The 20,286-nt window shown below is 42.3% G+C and overlaps 1 protein-coding gene and 6 non-coding genes across 8 annotated transcripts in view; 6 read left to right on the plus strand and 1 right to left on the minus strand.

Annotated features, from left to right (window-relative positions):
- LOC128647434 (zinc finger protein 585A) overlaps positions 1 to 10,772 on the minus strand; it is a 38,655-nt gene extending 27,883 nt beyond the window's left edge. Inside the window, exons 1-5 of one of the 2 annotated variants that reach the window (XM_053700227.1) lie at positions 10,750 to 10,772; positions 8,267 to 8,326; positions 6,932 to 7,076; positions 6,243 to 6,350; positions 3,119 to 3,229 (exon numbers count right to left, since the gene is read on the minus strand). In XM_053700227.1, the coding sequence (XP_053556202.1) occupies positions 3,119 to 3,229; positions 6,243 to 6,350; positions 6,932 to 6,989 (277 nt within the window). In that variant the 5' untranslated portion in view covers positions 6,990 to 7,076; positions 8,267 to 8,326; positions 10,750 to 10,772. The other variant, XM_053700223.1, reaches the window with a different exon arrangement.
- Positions 10,773 to 13,184: 2,412 nt separating this feature from the next.
- TRNAE-CUC (transfer RNA glutamic acid (anticodon CUC)) lies at positions 13,185 to 13,256 on the plus strand. The gene has a single exon. It is a non-coding gene; the product is annotated as a tRNA-Glu (tRNA).
- A 1,169-nt stretch (positions 13,257 to 14,425) lies between these two features.
- Positions 14,426 to 14,497, plus strand: TRNAE-CUC (transfer RNA glutamic acid (anticodon CUC)). The gene has a single exon. It is a non-coding gene; the product is annotated as a tRNA-Glu (tRNA).
- Positions 14,498 to 15,666: 1,169 nt separating this feature from the next.
- TRNAE-CUC (transfer RNA glutamic acid (anticodon CUC)) lies at positions 15,667 to 15,738 on the plus strand. The gene has a single exon. It is a non-coding gene; the product is annotated as a tRNA-Glu (tRNA).
- A 1,169-nt stretch (positions 15,739 to 16,907) lies between these two features.
- Positions 16,908 to 16,979, plus strand: TRNAE-CUC (transfer RNA glutamic acid (anticodon CUC)). The gene has a single exon. It is a non-coding gene; the product is annotated as a tRNA-Glu (tRNA).
- Positions 16,980 to 18,148: 1,169 nt separating this feature from the next.
- TRNAE-CUC (transfer RNA glutamic acid (anticodon CUC)) lies at positions 18,149 to 18,220 on the plus strand. Its single transcript has one exon. It is a non-coding gene; the product is annotated as a tRNA-Glu (tRNA).
- A 1,169-nt stretch (positions 18,221 to 19,389) lies between these two features.
- TRNAE-CUC (transfer RNA glutamic acid (anticodon CUC)) lies at positions 19,390 to 19,461 on the plus strand. The gene has a single exon. It is a non-coding gene; the product is annotated as a tRNA-Glu (tRNA).
- Positions 19,462 to 20,286: the final 825 nt, after the last annotated feature.

Raw genomic sequence — 20,286 nt, forward strand, 5'->3', positions numbered from 1 at the left:
CCCGAGACCTTACTGGGGACTGACGAAGAATACGAGATTGACTGTATTCTGGACTCCCGTATCTTCAATGGGGTTTTACAATATCTAATACACTGGAAGGGTTTCTCAGATGAGGACGATTCATGGGAGCCTTCTTCTCATGTACATGCCCCCAGATTGGTCTCCTTGTTCCACAGGAGGAATCCGGATCGACCTAGGTTTGTAGCTACTGGGCAGCTACCTTGAGGAGGGGGATATGTCATGGATTCTATCATATTCTTGCTGGCCCTTTAATTACCTGCTCACTCACCTTGCAAGGTTATTTAAACCTTGGACACGCCCTTCCTGTTGCTTCAGTATTGTGGTTACTAGCTGTATTCATAGATCTACTCTACCTCTAGGATTACCCTTCTAAGTTCAGGAATAACCGTCCTAAAGTTTATACTAACTACTCCAAGAAGCTAACCCCTCCGGGTTTCACAGGATTACAACTTATTTGGTTTGCTTATCCACTTTGATCTAACTAATTCAAGCCTTCTGGCCGTGACACACGATATCTCTCCTTGCTGATATCAACTCTCCTGAACTTGGTTGCTCCGGTTGTTAGCACCGGAACCAGCAAGGGAAAAGCATCAATTCAGTGAAGAACTCTCTGCAGAGACTTACGCTCCAATCACTGTAAATAGTCTGCACGAACTTACACCGTAGCATCCCGCTCAGCCGCTCTCACACGGCCGCTTGCTGTGCATTTCTCCTCTCCCTCAGCGGTCAGCTCGAAACGCTGTGCGGCCTCTCCCTCAGCCTGTCAGCTCTGAACACTGCGCGGCACACAGACGCACTGATTAACAGGCGGACGCTACTCCCGCTCCCCTGAACTGCAAGTACTGTGTAGCCTTAGCCCCTCTGACCCTGCATTTGCCGTATGCACAGAGAACTAACAGGTACACCAGTCTCACCTCATCCTCACAGCTTCTACTAGGTGACAACTGACATTCCCTTATTACAGTGACATCTCTCAGCATTTTTTTACCAAGAACCTCATCATCCTACAGTAACATTACAGCAGTGAACTGAGCTCCAAGCTTGCTACCTAACCTAATTCAGAATTCTGATTAGGTCATACGAATTCAATAGCAACATACTTGCCAATAATAAAGGATACATTGTATTCACTCAGTGTGTCTTTGTTACAAGGCATACAATCCAATACTTCCGCAGTTGAGATCCACAAGTACCTGACCTTACAGACCTTACACTCCAATATCTTTGCAAAGTTCAGCAACTCAACCATTAATAGCCTTTGTGAGTGAGTCTTGTAGAGTATTAAGCCTCTGTGTTAGAGTAGTGACTATGTCCGAAGCCATGGAGCTCTCAAAATCAAAAGTTGCCTGGGAGCACTGTTCAGAAGATATAGCTTTCCCTGTGGTTATTGTATCAGATTCCCTAGCCTCAGCCAGTCTTTCAATTGGTACTTTCACCTTGAAGTGGTCTGCTACTGATTTCCTGATGTCTAAAGAGTTTGTGGTCTTCTTTTTAAACCCATGTGGCATGTTAGGGATCTCTTGTAGTTGGCAGGCACAGGCTTAAGTAATATAGCAGCTCAGATAAAGGGTATATGTTAATGCAGTATCACCTTGTAGAAATAAATCAGTATTCAGTATTTAGTAAATCCCATTGTTAGGAAGGAGGCCCATATATATATATATATATATATATATATATATATATAGAATCCTGACCATGATAGTCCAGGCTACCTTACATATGCATCTCTTATATGCGTCTCATTATGGAGCAGTCTTGCAGGGTGTGGCCTAGCTATAAGTGCAGCACAGCTTGATAGTTCAGCCACTGGTGGGAGACACCTTCTGGGTGTTTATGTAGTCAAAGCCCTTGTATTATAAATAAACTTGTCTGGTGTGTTGAAGGGCTAAGTATACATGTGGTAGATGGCTTACCCTTATGTCTGCGACCCTACACAGATTCGGGCTGCGTAGTGCGGCCTACACTGGCAGTCTTGCGGTCTTGCTTCCCCTCTGGGGTCTTTGAAGTGAGATGCGGATCGAGCTTTATTCTTGCTCCCAACAGTGTCCTCTGGTATCTAAAGGAGGAACTCTAAGTGCGTATGCCGCTTCCTCTCCGCCAAGTTGTTGGATTCCCGACTCAGTAGGCCCTAAAAACGAACTGGGTCTAGTGCTGTGGAACCTGTGGCACACAAACCGGAGGTCTGGTCGTTGGCTGTATGCGGCTAAGTGGCCCTCTAGGAGTGAATGCCTGGTAGTTAAGGCTGCTCAAACTAGGTAGTTTAGGGTAAAATTCAATGCACTGGCACGGAGCTCCTTACAGACGCGTCCGTTCAGTTAGCCGGCTAGCTCCGCCCCCCACACACACATTCACTTTTTACCATTGTGTCAACCACTATTTTTATTTTTAATATGTCACACAGTACTTTGATCAGTGTACTGTGTTGATGTAGTACCTATCTCCAGCACAGAGGCGCAGGTTGAGATCCCACTGTCAGCTTTGGCATCTGCCTTTAAAGGGACATTATACACACATTTTTTCTTTGCATAAATGTTTTGCAGATGATCTATTTATATAGCCCATAAAATTTTAATTTTAAAAAAAATGTATAGTTTTGCTTATTTTTATATAACATTGCTCTTATTTTCAGACTCCTAACCAAGCCCCAAAGTTTTATGAGAATACTGTCAGCTACCTACTCCAGCTTGCTCCTGTTTGTGTAAAGGGTCTTTTCATATGTAAAAGAGGGGGGGTCTTATTTCCCACTTGCAGTGGGCTTTCCAGCTACCTTTTCAACAGAGCTAAACTGACAGCTTCTAAGTAAGTTTTTAAACAGTTTTATACTGGATTTTTATATCAGGATCTGTGCATCTTATTCTTTATAGTAGTGTCTATTACATGCAGTTATATGAAAATGAGTGTATACTGTCCCTTTAAAGCCAGGTTTGCAGACATGTTTTTACTTGACCAATAAATGCTGCTAAATGTTCTTGAAAATCAAGTTCTAGAATTCCTTTTGCTGAGTATAACTTCTTACATGTATTCTTACAAGCAGAATTGTCCAAATAAATTAAACCTTGTAAAGCCTTTTGGAAATATTACATACAGCACTCACCTTCACATGAGTCTGAATGGATTTCCATTGATTGAGTATCTCTTTTATCGTTCTCATTGCCTTCTTCGTCACTAACTGATATAGTATCTACATTTATTTTATCATGGTGACCTAATTTAAATATAGAAAAAAAAGTTGATGTTGGTGCCAGTTTTCTATGCTATACACATTTTTTACATGTTATTCATTAAATATATTGTATAAAATATATTGTATAAATATATTGTAGGTTGCAAAAGCCCTAGATAAAGTTCTGGTGCAATCAATTGCCTTCAAAAGTCACATAATTTGTTGAATGGAGTCAATCGGTGTTGAATTAATGTTTCACATGATCTTAACACCGAGATGCCATTAGGATGTTCAATGCCGTCCTAAAAGTGCTGGGTTTAAACCTTTAGAAAGACATGGAACGTCCTAACTTTTGCGTTGTCCTGCTCCATTCTGGAAACAAAGGGCAGATGATCCAACTGGGGGACTTTCCTAGCAACACAGACATTCCTAGAGGGGTCAATCAGTGCCATTTTTGAAGCATATGATAGAAATGACAATCCTATGCTTCATTTTTTTTGTTTACGTTCAGAACTTGGACAGATAGATAAAACCTTTATTACCCATTCCCCAGTTTTGCATAACCAATACAGTTATATTAATATACTTTTTACCTCTGTGATTACCTTGTATCTAAGCCTCTGCAGACTGTACCCTTATTTGTTATTTTGACAGACATGCATTTTAGCCAATCAGTGCTGACTCCTATGTTACTCCACGTGCATGAGCACAATGTTATCTATATGTCACACATGAACGTATGCCCTCTAGTTGTGAAAACTGTCAAAATGCATTCAGATAAGAGGCGGCCTTCAAGGGCTAAGAAATTTTTAGCTTTCAACTAAGAATACCAAGAAAACAAAGCAAAATTGATGATAAAAGAAAATTGGAAAGTTGTTTAAAATGGCATGTCCTATCTGAATCATGAAAGTTTATTTTTGACTAGACTGTCCCTTTAAACAAAAAAGTTCTGGATAGGTTGGGTTATAAAAAAATAGCATCTTTGTATTAAGTAGCTTTCTAGTTCTGAGATGTGGATGTACTCACTGCAAACTTCACAAGCCTAACCCTGCTACATATACGTGCTTAATTGATTTCACCAGGGAGGAATATTTAAGATACAGCCAAGCTGTTTTTTTGTTTTGTTTGTTTTTTAACAAAATAGCAGTTGCTGTGTCTTCTCCAGAACTAAGGCTGGGTGGAGGGTAGTTTTGGCCATTGAGAAACAATTGCTACAAACAAGATGTTAGTTTGTTTAGAACGTTTTCCCACCACACCTGCGTTTTAATTAATTGCAAAAATATGCAAAAGTCTAGTAATTACAAGTTATTTCTTATTAAAACACCTCTTAGTTTTATGTAAAAATTGTGTTTTGCCCCACACTCCCTAGAGAAGCCTGAAATCTCAAATCCGTCACTTAAGGTTTTTAAAATGCTGTAAATGACCTAAACAAGACATTTGATCTGCATCATTTTCAAGTTAAAGGGACACGCAAGTCAAAATAAACTTTTTATGATTCAGATAGGAAAGTGTCTTAAAACTGCATGTTCTATTTACTTCCATTATCAAATGTTGCACAGCCTTTTTATAAGAACACTTTCTGGGGAACAAGATCCTACTGAGCATGTGCACAAGCTAACAGGGTATATGTATACTAGTCTGTGATTGGCTGATGTCTGTCACATGATACAGGGGGCTGGAAAATGGGAGAAAAAAAAATAAATCTGTCAGGAAAAAATCTACTGCTTATTTGAAATTCAACGCATGCATTGTTTTCAGAGTATGCATTGCAGAGATATGCAATGTCTTTTTATTATGCACTTGTTAATTATGCAATTCTGCTGCATTGATTGGTCCTTTACAGGATTCTTTTTGGACTTTCTAGGGAGTGTGAGACAAACATGAAATTAAGAGGTGTCCAATGTCCTTTTTAGGACAATGTCCCATTGTAATAAAAGATTGTATGGCAGTGGTATTAGACCATGCACAATGTGAAGGCTTTATGGCAAATAACTGCTTATAACATTGTTAAATGTGAAGCCTATTTTTCCAGCAAATTTTATGTCAAAATGTCCACAAAAGAATTAAATTAGTGGCAAAATCCACTGCTTCTCTTCTGACAGTGGAGAATCTAATTATTCCCACAGTTCAACATTTGCTAAAGGTCATAAGGACCTATTAACCTCCTGGGTAGGATCAAATTATATAGATTTGATAAATCAAAATGTTTTAATATGTTTATGTTGACTTGCAAACTCATTTTGCATACAAAATCAAAACCTTTTCTGGTCCCAAGCAGTATGGAAAAAGGGTTAAAGGGAAAGTCTACCTTATAATTGTTATTGGTTTAAAAGATAGATAATCCCTTTATTACCCATTCCCCAGTTTTGCATAACCAACACGGTTATATTAATATACTTTTTACCTCTGTGATTACCTTGTATCTAAGAACCTTCTTCCAGCCCCCTGATCACATGACTGTGACTGTTTATTATCTATTGACTTACATTTAGCATTGTTTTGTGCTAAATCTTAAATAACCCCCTGTGCCTGAACACAGTGTTATCTATATGGCCCACGTGTACTTTCTGTCTCTTTGTGTGGAAAAGAGATTTAAAAAGCATGTGATAAGAGGCAGCCCTCAAAGGCTTAGAAATCAGAATATGAGCCTACCTATGTTTAGTTTAAACTAAGAATACCAAGAGAAAAAAGCAAATTTGATAATAAAAGTAAATTGGAAAGTTGATTAAAATTAAAAGTCCTATCTGAATAATGAAAGTTTAATTTATACTAGACTGTCCCTTTAAGTACATCTTTTAGTACAAAATATGCAAATTCATGTCTCCTTTGATTTGTTGGTAGCAAACCAACCATTGGCAGCAAACAAATATAAATTAATTAGCCCAGAGTTTGATTGTGTGCTTAATTATTAGTTGTCACATTCAAATGACACATCATTCCCTTATAATTTTATATAGCCACCCAAAGTCCTTTTTCACAGGACACATGTATTCTCAGACTTCACAATCATCAAGATGAAAATGCATAAAACCAGCACGAAATGGTGATCACTCACCTGCACTGGAGTCAGATTGCATTTCCTCTTTTTGAATATCTTTTTCTTCTGCTTTATCCTCACTGTTTGATAAAGTGCCAGGCTTTTCATGATGCAGACCTCTTATCTCTAAAAGAGAATGAAATATGTTTACATGGATTCCAAGAGGAAGAGATTTCTGCGCAGTTTGGTTAATTTATCTTATGAAAGGGGCATTGCAATAATATGAGAATGTAATATAATCACAGAATGTATTAATAAATAAGCACTGCATTGTAAAACACCCACATAAAAAAACAAATATTTATTATTTTTAATAGCAAAGTTTACATTGCTTTACAGTCCAGGGAACACACACCTTTAAAGGTCTACTGAGTGCTGTTTGCCATAAATAATTTGCTGTGACCAATTATGGACAAATATAAATTAATTCCTAAGCAAGCAAGCAATCATTGTGTAGCATGTAACAGAGTTAGAGTTCTGGGGTCTACATGATGCACAACAGCCTCTCTAGAATCAAAGTAAATTAATTAGAAGAGTTTTGTACTGATCAATATGAAATGTTATAGGTAATGCAAAGTACAAGTATGACAGAAAATCACTTAAAATGCGTACGCAGTCAGATTAGTTAAAAGTTCACTTCCACTGATCATCTCTCAACACATTGGTTTAATAAAGAAGATCATTTTAAACTTGAGAGACATTTTTACCAGAGCTGTCTGATTGGTTTCTCCCAGCCTTGATGCTTTGGTGGTTTTCAAGCATCATATCTTTGTAAAGCTCCTTGTGTCCTTCCACATATTCCCACTCCTCTATAGAGAAATAAACTGCAACATCATCGCACTTTATAGGGACCTGAAACAAACAGACAGAAGTTAAAGGGGAATGAAACCCAAAATTTTTCTTTCATTATTCAGATAGAGAATACTCTTAAACAACTTTCCATTTTACTTCTATTATCTAATTTGATTTATTTTCTTGGTATTATTTGTTGAAGAAGCAGCACTGCATTATTGTGAGCTATTTAACACATTGGATGAGCCAATAACATGAGGCATATATGTGCATCCACCAATCAGCAGCTCCTGAGCCTACCTAGGTATCCTTTTCAACAAAGAATACCAAGAGAACAAAACAAAATAGATAATAGAAGTAAATTATAAGGTTGTTTAAAATCCCATGCTCTATCTGAATCATGAAATTAAAAAAAATTGGTTTAATGTCCCTTTAATTAACTGAAAGACACCCCTGAGGCAGAACTTTTTTTCCCTTTCTGTAATGAGATTTTATTTTTTCTGGTCATGTTGAAATTAAATTTTAAAATTAGGCAGTTACACTAAAGCACCAGCTCAATTGCAATGTGTTGATTAACTATAGAATAAAGTAATTTTTAAAGTTTTATAATATATTACAGCAGTTGTGAAATTGCATTGCAAATTAGCTGCAAAGAAATAGACATTTTGTTGAGTTTTTAAATGTCTCATGAATAAATGTGTTTCCTTTGCTCTTAGTCTAACATCACATAAATATAAAGTAAACATGTAGTAATACAAAATGCGATATGCTCACAAGAACGTCTTACATTCAGGAGTCACTGATTTGCAGAGCGGGAAAGGCTAAGGGTGGGGTTGAAAAAATAATTGAGAAACAGTGATCAATCAATGCACTACCACTTTACAGTGCTGTTTCGTATTTGACTGTCCTCTTCAAACAGTGCTTCATCTGGCTGCACTGTGTTAAGGAAAACAAAGTGCAGCCATAGCATAGCACTGTTTAAAGAGAAGAGCCTAATGTGAAGCAGCGCTGCAAAGCAAAAGCGCAAACAGTTCCTGCATGCAGCATTTTCTGCGATGACATCTAAGTTCACAGCATGTTCTGCCTTAGGGCATCTCACCATTTCTTATTTTCATAAATATGTGCCAATGTATAATGAGGAGACACACAAAATAAAATGAAACAGATCTTATTATGCTTGTTCGATAAAAGGAGTGAGTGTGTCCTGACATTGCCATAGTGTACAAGTATTATTAAAAAGCAGTGCTCACCTCTCCAGTCAGCAGATCAACACTGCTGTGAGGTGAATTCTTTTTCACAATAGTATACTCCTATAAAATAAAAAGTGAACATATCAGAATTCAATTTCAGTAATAGACATGCTGACATACATTTATTCCCCATAGAGGTGTCATTTTAATGTATACTCAGAAGCAAGAAGCATCTTGCAATTAGTATTTTGCAAAAAAAAAACACATTATACGTAAGTTTGGTTATTTTTCCCTATGTTTTCTAAAGCATTTCGGTTCATAAGAACTGTCATTTGATATAGAAAATATCATAACAGCAATAACATGAGACACTTATTGAGAAAACCAAGCTGAAATCCTTGGTTATTTCAAGGAGTTTTGTAAGCCTTCATGGCAGCAAATGCAATATTGATAACTGCCTAATATGTCTAATTGTGTGCAATGAATACATCTATATCATTTGCAGTAATGTTAGAATTAAACATAGACTAAATGTTATTCATAAATATTTAAATGAAGGTTTTTAAATTATGTATAAATTTCATACTTAAAGTGTGACTGATTTTTTTGTTTGTTTACTTTTTAATAAAGAAAATGTATATATTAACATGTGAAAATGCAGACAAATGTTAACATTGTACAAAATGTGTGCAAATATTTAAGAAATGCAGTTCAAAACAGGCACACACACACAAAAAGAAAGGACTAATCAGACAGATCATACCATTTTAAACAACTTTCCAATTTACTTCTACTGTCAAAATTGCTTAATTTTCTTGGTATTCTTTGTTGAGCTAGTTAAACATGTCCAGTGAACCAATGGTAAGAGGCATTTTTGTGCAACCACCAATCAGCAGCTAGCTCTCAGTAGTGCATTGCTGCCCCTGGGCCTGCCTAGATAATTTCAACAAAGAATATCAAGAGAACAAAGCAAATTAGATCAGTTAAGTAAACTGGAAAGTTTCTTAAAATTGCAGGCTCCATTTGAATCATAAAAGATAATTTTTGAGTTTCATGACCCTTTAAGGAAGCTAGAGAGCTAGAGTGGCCTTGCCAGCAGGTTCAATGGCCATGGTGAGACAGAACTGATTTGTGACCACAACTGCAAATCTAACACAGTGCTTTTATGAAAACAACCCCATAGTATTGTGTATGGATTGTGACATCTCATCTTGTTCATCCAAGCGTATCAATGTCTGATTTGTGCTAGGCTATTCTTTGTCATCCTAATAACATAACTGGTACTTCTCACCTCTCCAGTTAGAACAAAGATTATCTCTAGGGCATAATTCAATATTTTTTCTGTCATCTTCTTCTTGTCCATTTTCATCATTAGAAAATTATACAGATGCAGCAAAATTTGAATATATAACTAAAAGAAATCTGTCAGGCCCTTTTGGTGTGAAAATATTTAATGCGTGTTCAGGTGTGACTGAAAAACAGAAGACAAAAACATTTTTTTGCAACAAAATCAACTATTATAGATACATTTGCATACAAGTAGTCAGTGTTTGATGGCAGCCCCTTTTGGTTTAATGTCATTTTGTTGAAGTAGTATTGTGGAATCACAGATTAGAATCAACAGAAGACTTCAATTAGAGGACCACTAAATACAATATAATTGACAAAATGCACAATAAAAAGACAACGCAATAGCACTTACTCTAAATTTAAAATAAGCAGAAGAATATTTTCTGGCAAATGTCAAATTTAATCTGATTTTCCCTCCCCCTGTATCATGCGACAGCCATTAGCCAATCGCAAAATGCATATATACGTATATACTGTGCACTTTTGCCCAAGCTCAGTAGGAGATGACTCAGAAAGTGTGCATATACAAATAATATGCTCATTTTGATAAAGTACTGCTCAGGACCCCCAGAACATGTAATTGGACAGTTATAATGGCCCTTAAACTAATTGTGTAGGTGAAATACCCAAACAAAAAAATTACAGTATGGGTAAAAAGGGGAAAATGGAGACTTGAAATCAAGGAAATGGAGCAAACATAAAAATCTTAGTGAGTGTATAGCACACTATATAACAAGAAAATGAAATGCACTGGAGAAGGCATCAACAATCCCTGTGCCTGCCCATCCTATTATAATCTATTATTTTAAAAGCATATTTAGAGCAGCATGTTCCTCTCCATCTGCTTAACAGCAAGGTTAAATTTGAAAGGTGTTTTGTGTCCCTTTAAATTATTAACATGGCAATAATTGTGGTTATAACTGAGAACATTTCGCTCATGTCTTAAAGGGAATTGCAATTAAACATATACATCCTCCAATACACTGGTTACTACATTCTGCTAAACGTATACTCTTATTCGAAATCACTTTTTAGCAGAAAATCTGCTCCTTCTATACAACGTTTAGAAGAATACAGTGCAAACTTTAGACATTAATTATGTACCTAATGTAAGTTTAGTGTAGTACATAAGCATTGACAAATCTATACCACATAATTTTCCTCCTAAAAGTCTATATTTACATATACATTACCAACTTCCGGGGTTACGACTATACACTTCCTATATTCCAGGCGTTTTTTTCTTTCATGTCGTGTTCGATTGGTTTTACGTCAGAAACATGTTACCGTAAATGTATGCTGAAGGCTCAAGATCCGATCTTCCATATTTTTTAAGGGCACTGTTGCTAATAGGTTGAAGAATGTGGAATGTATTCCTGCATTTTTCAGTTACGTTTATTTTCATATCTGCTTGTCGCCAAGGATATTAAAGTTGTGTACTTTGCTTTTTAAATTGTGATTGAATTCATAACCATATCATTCTGATAACAGCGCAACATACAGTTCATCGGGTTTTTTAGAACTAGATATAAAATAGTATACTTTATCGTTAGCCCTTTGCCACAGTGCACTCGTTTCAATTTACATATTAACAAACTGCAATTTCCGCAGTAGTAAAAATATATACCATTCAATTCAATAAAATTCTTTTTTTTATGAATCTGTTGTCCTTTTTTATTTTTTTGAACTAAACGTTATTACTAGGATAAAGTCATAAAAGTATTAACAGTATAAGCTGTATATTAGGACATTCACAATATAAAAACAGTTTTAAATTTTGACAAAATACAATATTAGATTTATTTAATTTTAAATAAGGCGATTCTGTAAAACGTTATTATAAAAAAAACAGTATTGCATTATTTATGATAATTATACTTTAGCAATGTAACTAGTACATTTCTAGATTATATAACTTGTTTTGTTATTTGTTGGTTTAAGACATAAACAATATATTAAACGCATAGTTGAAGCCAGCTCCTGAGCAGTAATACACTTTTGTTACAGAGCTAAACATAATTAGTAATTGATGGGTGCACACAAATGCCTGTCATCATTGGCTTTGCAGGGGGTATTTAACCTCTTGGGGGTGGGGGAGATTTCCCAATGCCTATGGTAGTAAGGCACAAATTTTGCAGCCCAACACAGGGACTTTAAAATTAGACCCTAAGGCAAAATAGATGTGTCAGTGTTTTTTTTTTTTTGTTTTTTTTTTTTTAAAGAAATGGTTTGACATATGTATTTTTTATATACATAACACACAGAGAATTTCCAGCACTCACTTGCAAACTCTCAGCTAAGATTAAAAGCAAAACTGGAAGAGTTCGTTACCCCATCTGGCCAAATGGGACAAGCGCAGGTACCACGTAAAGGTCTCTCCAAAAACATAGGACCCTAATACAACCACCATACAAATGCAAGCTTTGGCAGTCATACCTCTTTGATCAGGGAAATGACTGTTTTGCTCGGTGGATGGTGAACCCCAGAAGAGAGCACAAAAAGAATTCCTGATGTCTTGGCGTGGACAGCGCATGCTAGCATCAGTGGATTGCTAACAGGGAAGGCCTGCAAGGACAGACTGCCCTTTGTACTACGGCAGCGTTTTTGTCCCAAGCTACAAAGCACCATGCCCTTAGGAACTAATGCCAGGGAGTCAAAGCACCGTGCCCGCCTTTTATGCAAATTGGGAAAACACTCGCAAGAGACCAGCACCCACAACCCAGCTTTGTCTGCCTTTTTTTGTTTTTGCGTTACCAGGCTGGAGGTGAGAGGAGAATGGCAAGCAGGTTTGGATCGTTCAAGGTTGCAGAGGGAGGATGTTGTTTTCCTGTCAGCCGCTAAGCACGACCCTCTCTCCATCAGTTGAAAGGAGGGCCCTCAGAGTGCGCCAAAGAGATAGTTTTTATTTTTTTATTTTTTAGAGATAAGGAAAGGGGGCAAAGCCAGGCTGTTGTGCTTATCTGATAAGGGATGGGCGGTAGTCCAGCAGGCCTTTAAGTGCGAGATGCCCTGCAGGCTTCTCTGGCAGACAAAGGGTTAAACCACAAGCGAACCTGCGGACTCTCTCAGTTACGCAAGGCAAAGAGCAATAGGAGACCTAACCAAATATACTCTACATATATCAGTAAAAGCCTCAGTTAAAGGACGGCTGTCTTTTTCAGCCACCTCTCGCTGTCAATGGCATGCCAGGGAAGACTCTTTGGGACACTAGTCGGTGTCTATGACCTTTGTGACCTCAGTCAGCGCCCATAGAAAGCTCGCAACACTGAGCACAGCGCAACGCAATGCCACCCTCAGAGGGGGACACTTGTCCTTTGCTAGCCAGGGTAAAGTGTGATTTAGAAGTACTGCTGGGGATGCTGTCCTTTGTGACATCACTCAGTGATCACAAAAGGGCACAGCTCTGGCCAGAGAAAGCTGCTGTGCTGCACTTAGATAGGTCTCTTGCCCTTCTGGTGTATGGTAATGCCAGGGGATGAGATTTGTGATGCCATGGTGACATCTGCCAGCTGTCATAAGGGGCGCACTTACAGGCTCGGTGAACTTCCAAGCCTGTGTCAAAGGCCGAGTGGGCAGTTCTAAGTGGCCTTAAATGATGCTGCCCTCTCCAAAAGGCTTGACCACGTCTTCCCTGGTGGTCTAGTGGTTAGGATTCGGTGCTCTCACCGCCGCGGCCCGGGTTCGATTCCCGGTCAGGGAAATGGCTGTTTTGCACGGTGAACCCCAGAAGAGAGCACAAAAAGAATTCCTGATGTCTTGGCGTGGACAGCGCATGCTAGCATCAGTGGATTGCTAACAGGGAAGGCCTGCAAGGACAGACTGCCCTTTGTACTACGGCAGCGTTTTTGTCCCAAGCTACAAAGCACCATGCCCTTAGGAACTAATGCCAGGGAGTCAAAGCACCGTGCCCGCCTTTTATGCAAATTGGGAAAACACTCGCAAGAGACCAGCACCCACAACCCAGCTTTGTCTGCCTTTTTTTGTTTTTGCGTTACCAGGCTGGAGGTGAGAGGAGAATGGCAAGCAGGTTTGGATCGTTCAAGGTTGCAGAGGGAGGATGTTGTTTTCCTGTCAGCCGCTAAGCACGACCCTCTCTCCATCAGTTGAAAGGAGGGCCCTCAGAGTGCGCCAAAGAGATAGTTTTTATTTTTTTATTTTTTAGAGATAAGGAAAGGGGGCAAAGCCAGGCTGTTGTGCTTATCTGATAAGGGATGGGCGGTAGTCCAGCAGGCCTTTAAGTGCGAGATGCCCTGCAGGCTTCTCTGGCAGACAAAGGGTTAAACCACAAGCGAACCTGCGGACTCTCTCAGTTACGCAAGGCAAAGAGCAATAGGAGACCTAACCAAATATACTCTACATATATCAGTAAAAGCCTCAGTTAAAGGACGGCTGTCTTTTTCAGCCACCTCTCGCTGTCAATGGCATGCCAGGGAAGACTCTTTGGGACACTAGTCGGTGTCTATGACCTTTGTGACCTCAGTCAGCGCCCATAGAAAGCTCGCAACACTGAGCACAGCCCAGCGCAATGCCACCCTCAGAGGGGGACACTTGTCCTTTGCTAGCCAGGGTAAAGTGTGATTTAGAAGTACTGCTGGGGATGCTGTCCTTTGTGACATCACTCAGTGATCACAAAAGGCCACAGCTCTGGCCAGAGAAAGCTGCTGTGCTGCACTTAGATAGGTCTCTTGCCCTTCTGGTGCATGGTAATGCCAGGGGATGAGATTTGTGATGCCATGGTGACATCTGCCAGCTGTCATAAGGGGCGCACTTACAGGCTCGGTGAACTTCCAAGCCTGTGTCAAAGGCCGAGTGGGCAGTTCTAAGTGGCCTTAAATGATGCTGCCCTCTCCAAAAGGCTTGACCACGTCTTCCCTGGTGGTCTAGTGGTTAGGATTCGGTGCTCTCACCGCCGCGGCCCGGGTTCGATTCCCGGTCAGGGAAATGGCTGTTTTGCACGGTGAACCCCAGAAGAGAGCACAAAAAGAATTCCTGATGTCTTGGCGTGGACAGCGCATGCTAGCATCAGTGGATTGATAACAGGGAAGGCCTGCAAGGACAGACTGCCCTTTGTACTACGGCAGCGTTTTTGTCCCAAGCTACAAAGCACCATGCCCTTAGGAACTAATGCCAGGGAGTCAAAGCACCGTGCCCGCCTTTTATGCAAATTGGGAAAACACTCGCAAGAGACCAGCACCCACAACCCAGCTTTGTCTGCCTTTTTTTGTTTTTGCGTTACCAGGCTGGAGGTGAGAGGAGAATGGCAAGCAGGTTTGGATCGTTCAAGGTTGCAGAGGGAGGATGTTGTTTTCCTGTCAGCCGCTAAGCACGACCCTCTCTCCATCAGTTGAAAGGAGGGCCCTCAGAGTGCGCCAAAGAGATAGTTTTTATTTTTTTATTTTTTAGAGATAAGGAAAGGGGGCAAAGCCAGGCTGTTGTGCTTATCTGATAAGGGATGGGCGGTAGTCCAGCAGGCCTTTAAGTGCGAGATGCCCTGCAGGCTTCTCTGGCAGACAAAGGGTTAAACCACAAGCGAACCTGCGGACTCTCTCAGTTACGCAAGGCAAAGAGCAATAGGAGACCTAACCAAATATACTCTACATATATCAGTAAAAGCCTCAGTTAAAGGACGGCTGTCTTTTTCAGCCACCTCTCGCTGTCAATGGCATGCCAGGGAAGACTCTTTGGGACACTAGTCGGTGTCTATGACCTTTGTGACCTCAGTCAGCGCCCATAGAAAGCTCGCAACACTGAGCACAGCCCAGCGCAATGCCACCCTCAGAGGGGGACACTTGTCCTTTGCTAGCCAGGGTAAAGTGTGATTTAGAAGTACTGCTGGGGATGCTGTCCTTTGTGACATCACTCAGTGATCACAAAAGGGCACAGCTCTGGCCAGAGAAAGCTGCTGTGCTGCACTTAGATAGGTCTCTTGCCCTTCTTGTGCATGGTAATGCCAGGGGATGAGATTTGTGATGCCATGGTGACATCTGCCAGCTGTCATAAGGGGCGCACTTACAGGCTCGGTGAACTTCCAAGCCTGTGTCAAAGGCCGAGTGGGCAGTTCTAAGTGGCCTTAAATGATGCTGCCCTCTCCAAAAGGCTTGACCATGTCTTCCCTGGTGGTCTAGTGGTTAGGATTCGGCGCTCTCACCGCCGCGGCCCGGGTTCGATTCCCGGTCAGGGAAATGGCTGTTTTGCACGGTGAACCCCAGAAGAGAGCACAAAAAGAATTCCTGATGTCTTGGCGTGGACAGCGCATGCTAGCATCAGTGGATTGCTAACAGGGAAGGCCTGCAAGGACAGACTGCCCTTTGTACTACGGCAGCGTTTTTGTCCCAAGCTACAAAGCACCATGCCCTTAGGAACTAATGCCAGGGAGTCAAAGCACCGTGCCCGCCTTTTATGCAAATTGGGAAAACACTCGCAAGAGACCAGCACCCACAACCCAGCTTTGTCTGCCTTTTTTTGTTTTTGCGTTACCAGGCTGGAGGTGAGAGGAGAATGGCAAGCAGGTTTGGATCGTTCAAGGTTGCAGAGGGAGGATGTTGTTTTCCTGTCAGCCGCTAAGCACGACCCTCTCTCCATCAGTTGAAAGGAGGGCCCTCAGAGTGCGCCAAAGAGATAGTTTTTATTTTTTTATTTTTTAGAGATAAGGAAAGGGGGCAAAGCCAGGCTGTTGTGCTTATCTGATAAGGGATGGGCGGTAGTCCAGCAGGCCTTTAAGTGCGAGATGCCCTGCAGGCTTCTCTGGCAGACAAAGGGTTAAACCACAAGCGAACCTGCAGACTCTCTCAGTTACGCAAGGCAAAGAGCAATAGGAGACCTAACCAAATATACTCTACATATATCAGTAAAAGCCTCAGTTAAAGGACGGCTGTCTTTTTCAGCCACCTCTCGCTGTCAATGGCATGCCAGGGAAGACTCTTTGGGACACTAGTCGGTGTCTATGACCTTTGTGACCTCAGTCAGCGCCCATAGAAAGCTCGCAACACTGAGCACAGCACAACGCAATGCCACCCTCAGAGGGGGACACTTGTCCTTTGCTAGCCAGGGTAAAGTGTGATTTAGAAGTACTGCTGGGGATGCTGTCCTTTGTGACATCACTCAGTGATCACAAAAGGCCACAGCTCTGGCCAGAGAAAGCTGCTGTGCTGCACTTAGATAGGTCTCTTGCCCTTCTGGTGCATGGTAATGCCAGGGGATGAGATTTGTGATGCCATGGTGACATCTGCCAGCTGTCATAAGGGGCGCACTTACAGGCTCGGTGAACTTCCAAACCTGTGTCAAAGGCCGAGTGGGCAGTTCTAAGTGGCCTTAAATGATGCTGCCCTCTCCAAAAGGCTTGACCACGTCTTCCCTGGTGGTCTAGTGGTTAGGATTCGGTGCTCTCACCGCCGCGGCCCGGGTTCGATTCCCGGTCAGGGAAATGGCTGTTTTGCACGGTGAACCCCAGAAGAGAGCACAAAAAGAATTCCTGATGTCTTGGCGTGGACAGCGCATGCTAGCATCAGTGGATTGCTAACAGGGAAGGCCTGCAAGGACAGACTGCCCTTTGTACTACGGCAGCGTTTTTGTCCCAAGCTACAAAGCACCATGCCCTTAGGAACTAATGCCAGGGAGTCAAAGCACCGTGCCCGCCTTTTATGCAAATTGGGAAAACACTCGCAAGAGACCAGCACCCACAACCCAGCTTTGTCTGCCTTTTTTTGTTTTTGCGTTACCAGGCTGGAGGTGAGAGGAGAATGGCAAGCAGGTTTGGATCGTTCAAGGTTGCAGAGGGAGGATGTTGTTTTCCTGTCAGCCGCTAAGCACGACCCTCTCTCCATCAGTTGAAAGGAGGGCCCTCAGAGTGCGCCAAAGAGATAGTTTTTATTTTTTTATTTTTTAGAGATAAGGAAAGGGGGCAAAGCCAGGCTGTTGTGCTTATCTGATAAGGGATGGGCGGTAGTCCAGCAGGCCTTTAAGTGCGAGATGCCCTGCAGGCTTCTCTGGCAGACAAAGGGTTAAACCACAAGCGAACCTGCGGACTCTCTCAGTTACGCAAGGCAAAGAGCAATAGGAGACCTAACCAAATATACTCTACATATATCAGTAAAAGCCTCAGTTAAAGGACGGCTGTCTTTTTCAGCCACCTCTCGCTGTCAATGGCATGCCAGGGAAGACTCTTTGGGACACTAGTCGGTGTCTATGACCTTTGTGACCTCAGTCAGCGCCCATAGAAAGCTCGCAACACTGAGCACAGCACAACGCAATGCCACCCTCAGAGGGGGACACTTGTCCTTTGCTAGCCAGGGTAAAGTGTGATTTAGAAGTACTGCTGGGGATGCTGTCCTTTGTGACATCACTCAGTGATCACAAAAGGCCACAGCTCTGGCCAGAGAAAGCTGCTGTGCTGCACTTAGATAGGTCTCTTGCCCTTCTGGTGCATGGTAATGCCAGGGGATGAGATTTGTGATGCCATGGTGACATCTGCCAGCTGTCATAAGGGGCGCACTTACAGGCTCGGTGAACTTCCAAACCTGTGTCAAAGGCCGAGTGGGCAGTTCTAAGTGGCCTTAAATGATGCTGCCCTCTCCAAAAGGCTTGACCATGTCTTCCCTGGTGGTCTAGTGGTTAGGATTCGGCGCTCTCACCGCCGCGGCCCGGGTTCGATTCCCGGTCAGGGAAATGGCTGTTTTGCACGGTGAACCCCAGAAGAGAGCACAAAAAGAATTCCTGATGTCTTGGCGTGGACAGCGCATGCTAGCATCAGTGGATTGCTAACAGGGAAGGCCTGCAAGGACAGACTGCCCTTTGTACTACGGCAGCGTTTTTGTCCCAAGCTACAAAGCACCATGCCCTTAGGAACTAATGCCAGGGAGTCAAAGCACCGTGCCCGCCTTTTATGCAAATTGGGAAAACACTCGCAAGAGACCAGCACCCACAACCCAGCTTTGTCTGCCTTTTTTTGTTTTTGCGTTACCAGGCTGGAGGTGAGAGGAGAATGGCAAGCAGGTTTGGATCGTTCAAGGTTGCAGAGGGAGGATGTTGTTTTCCTGTCAGCCGCTAAGCACGACCCTCTCTCCATCAGTTGAAAGGAGGGCCCTCAGAGTGCGCCAAAGAGATAGTTTTTATTTTTTTAGTTTTTAGAGATAAGGAAAGGGGGCAAAGCCAGGCTGTTGTGCTTATCTGATAAGGGATGGGCGGTAGTCCAGCAGGCCTTTAAGTGCGAGATGCCCTGCAGGCTTCTCTGGCAGACAAAGGGTTAAACCACAAGCGAACCTGCGGACTCTCTCAGTTACGCAAGGCAAAGAGCAATAGGAGACCTAACCAAATATACTCTACATATATCAGTAAAAGCCTCAGTTAAAGGACGGCTGTCTTTTTCAGCCACCTCTCGCTGTCAATGGCATGCCAGGGAAGACTCTTTGGGACACTAGTCGGTGTCTATGACCTTTGTGACCTCAGTCAGCGCCCATAGAAAGCTCGCAACACTGAGCACAGCCCAGCGCAATGCCACCCTCAGAGGGGGACACTTGTCCTTTGCTAGCCAGGGTAAAGTGTGATTTAGAAGTACTGCTGGGGATGCTGTCCTTTGTGACATCACTCAGTGATCACAAAAGGGCACAGCTCTGGCCAGAGAAAGCTGCTGTGCTGCACTTAGATAGGTCTCTTGCCCTTCTTGTGCATGGTAATGCCAGGGGATGAGATTTGTGATGCCATGGTGACATCTGCCAGCTGTCATAAGGGGCGCACTTACAGGCTCGGTGAACTTCCAAGCCTGTGTCAAAGGCCGAGTGGGCAGTTCTAAGTGGCCTTAAATGATGCTGCCCTCTCCAAAAGGCTTGACCATGTCTTCCCTGGTGGTCTAGTGGTTAGGATTCGGCGCTCTCACCGCCGCGGCCCGGGTTCGATTCCCGGTCAGGGAAATGGCTGTTTTGCACGGTGAACCCCAGAAGAGAGCACAAAAAGAATTCCTGATGTCTTGGCGTGGACAGCGCATGCTAGCATCAGTGGATTGCTAACAGGGAAGGCCTGCAAGGACAGACTGCCCTTTGTACTACGGCAGCGTTTTTGTCCCAAGCTACAAAGCACCATGCCCTTAGGAACTAATGCCAGGGAGTCAAAGCACCGTGCCCGCCTTTTATGCAAATTGGGAAAACACTCGCAAGAGACCAGCACCCACAACCCAGCTTTGTCTGCCTTTTTTTGTTTTTGCATTACCAGGCTGGAGGTGAGAGGAGAATGACAAGCAGGTTTGGATCGTTCAAGGTTGCAGAGGGAGGATGTTGTTTTCCTGTCAGCCGCTAAGCACGACCCTCTCTCCATCAGTTGAAAGGAGGGCCCTCAGAGTGCGCCAAAGAGATAGTTTTTATTTTTTTATTTTTTAGAGATAAGGAAAGGGGGCAAAGCCAGGCTGTTGTGCTTATCTGATAAGGGATGGGCGGTAGTCCAGCAGGCCTTTAAGTGCGAGATGCCCTGCAGGCTTCTCTGGCAGACAAAGGGTTAAACCACAAGCGAACCTGCGGACTCTCTCAGTTACGCAAGGCAAAGAGCAATAGGAGACCTAACCAAATATACTCTACATATATCAGTAAAAGCCTCAGTTAAAGGACGGCTGTCTTTTTCAGCCACCTCTCGCTGTCAATGGCATGCCAGGGAAGACTCTTTGGGACACTAGTCGGTGTCTATGACCTTTGTGACCTCAGTCAGTGCCTATAAAAAGCTCGCAACACTGAGCACAGCACAACGCA

This window comes from Bombina bombina, chromosome 1 (assembly GCF_027579735.1).
Source record: "Bombina bombina isolate aBomBom1 chromosome 1, aBomBom1.pri, whole genome shotgun sequence".
NCBI lineage: Eukaryota > Metazoa > Chordata > Amphibia > Anura > Bombinatoridae > Bombina > Bombina bombina.